At 33.1% G+C, this 991-nt stretch overlaps 1 protein-coding gene across 1 annotated transcript in view; it reads left to right on the top strand.

Annotated features, from left to right (window-relative positions):
* Positions 1 to 991, top strand: part of LOC119594028 (thiopurine S-methyltransferase-like) — a 5,910-nt gene that overhangs the window by 2,954 nt on the left and 1,965 nt on the right. The window contains exon 5 of the mRNA XM_037943056.1: positions 675 to 802. Coding sequence (XP_037798984.1) covers positions 675 to 802 — 128 coding nt within the window. The remainder of the gene's footprint in view (positions 1 to 674; positions 803 to 991) is intronic.

The following is a 991-nucleotide window of genomic DNA, read 5'->3' as shown; positions in this document are numbered from 1 at the left end:
AAAAAGTGTTTCCTTTTCTCAATGTGGGAGGGGGGAGTTATTTAAAAAAATTATCCGTGGGTTAAACAGCATTGAATTTTCTATTTTTAGAAAGTCATTAAACCTCTGGATTCTATTCATGCTTAAATGTCCTTAAGTTGGTATATTTCCACTTTCTGTTGGGAAAATTAATGTTATTTTCATATCAAAAGTTATAAGTGAATATATAATTCCACCTGATATTCTACATCAGACCTAACTCATATAGAGATAATTATGAGGTTTATTAATCTCACATATTACAATTTATTGGATTCTGAGAATGTCTGTAAAGGAATAAGTTCAGCATTTCATAAATTTTGACAAATTTTAACAAAAATATTATTAATCTGCATTGATCACCATTATGCGAAATCAGGCCCTGTTATGAGGCCTATTATTTTTTCAGGTTAGATTTTATTAACCATGTTGCTATACTGTGTCATTTACTTTGATAATTATGATAAAGAAGACCATAATCCATATGAATTTCAGATTAGTGTAAATCAAAATACCTTATATATTTTGCAAAGTAAAGCCAAGACATATAACAAAAAGTAAGTAAAATATATATTTATGACAAAAGAAAACCCAAGATAGATATACATTTCCGAAGAACATGACACAAGATCATCAGAATTATCCCCCGAAAACAGAGTGAAGATGAGCGTCTACAAGTGTATATCTGCAACGTCATTCACATCCCAGAGGGAGAACTAGGAGAGTTTGACGCGGTGTTCGACTGGGCTGCCTACACTGCCATCAACACAAAGGAGAGGCAGAAGTAAGTCGAAAGAGGACAGGTATTTTGGTGCTTATGGTCGGTGAGATTAAACACTTTTGTGATGATATGGGCCGGCTTTCTATCAGGAGAGATACGTTTGATTTACTTCTTGCTGGACAGAGCTTAGAAAATATGCATTAAAATTTACTTAATGGTGCTGTGAGGAATGACGGAAAAGAATTTTGGAAT

The sequence above is a fragment of the Penaeus monodon genome, chromosome 33 (assembly GCF_015228065.2).
Source record: "Penaeus monodon isolate SGIC_2016 chromosome 33, NSTDA_Pmon_1, whole genome shotgun sequence".
NCBI lineage: Eukaryota > Metazoa > Arthropoda > Malacostraca > Decapoda > Penaeidae > Penaeus > Penaeus monodon.
This window is presented reverse-complemented; position numbering and strand designations above follow the sequence as displayed.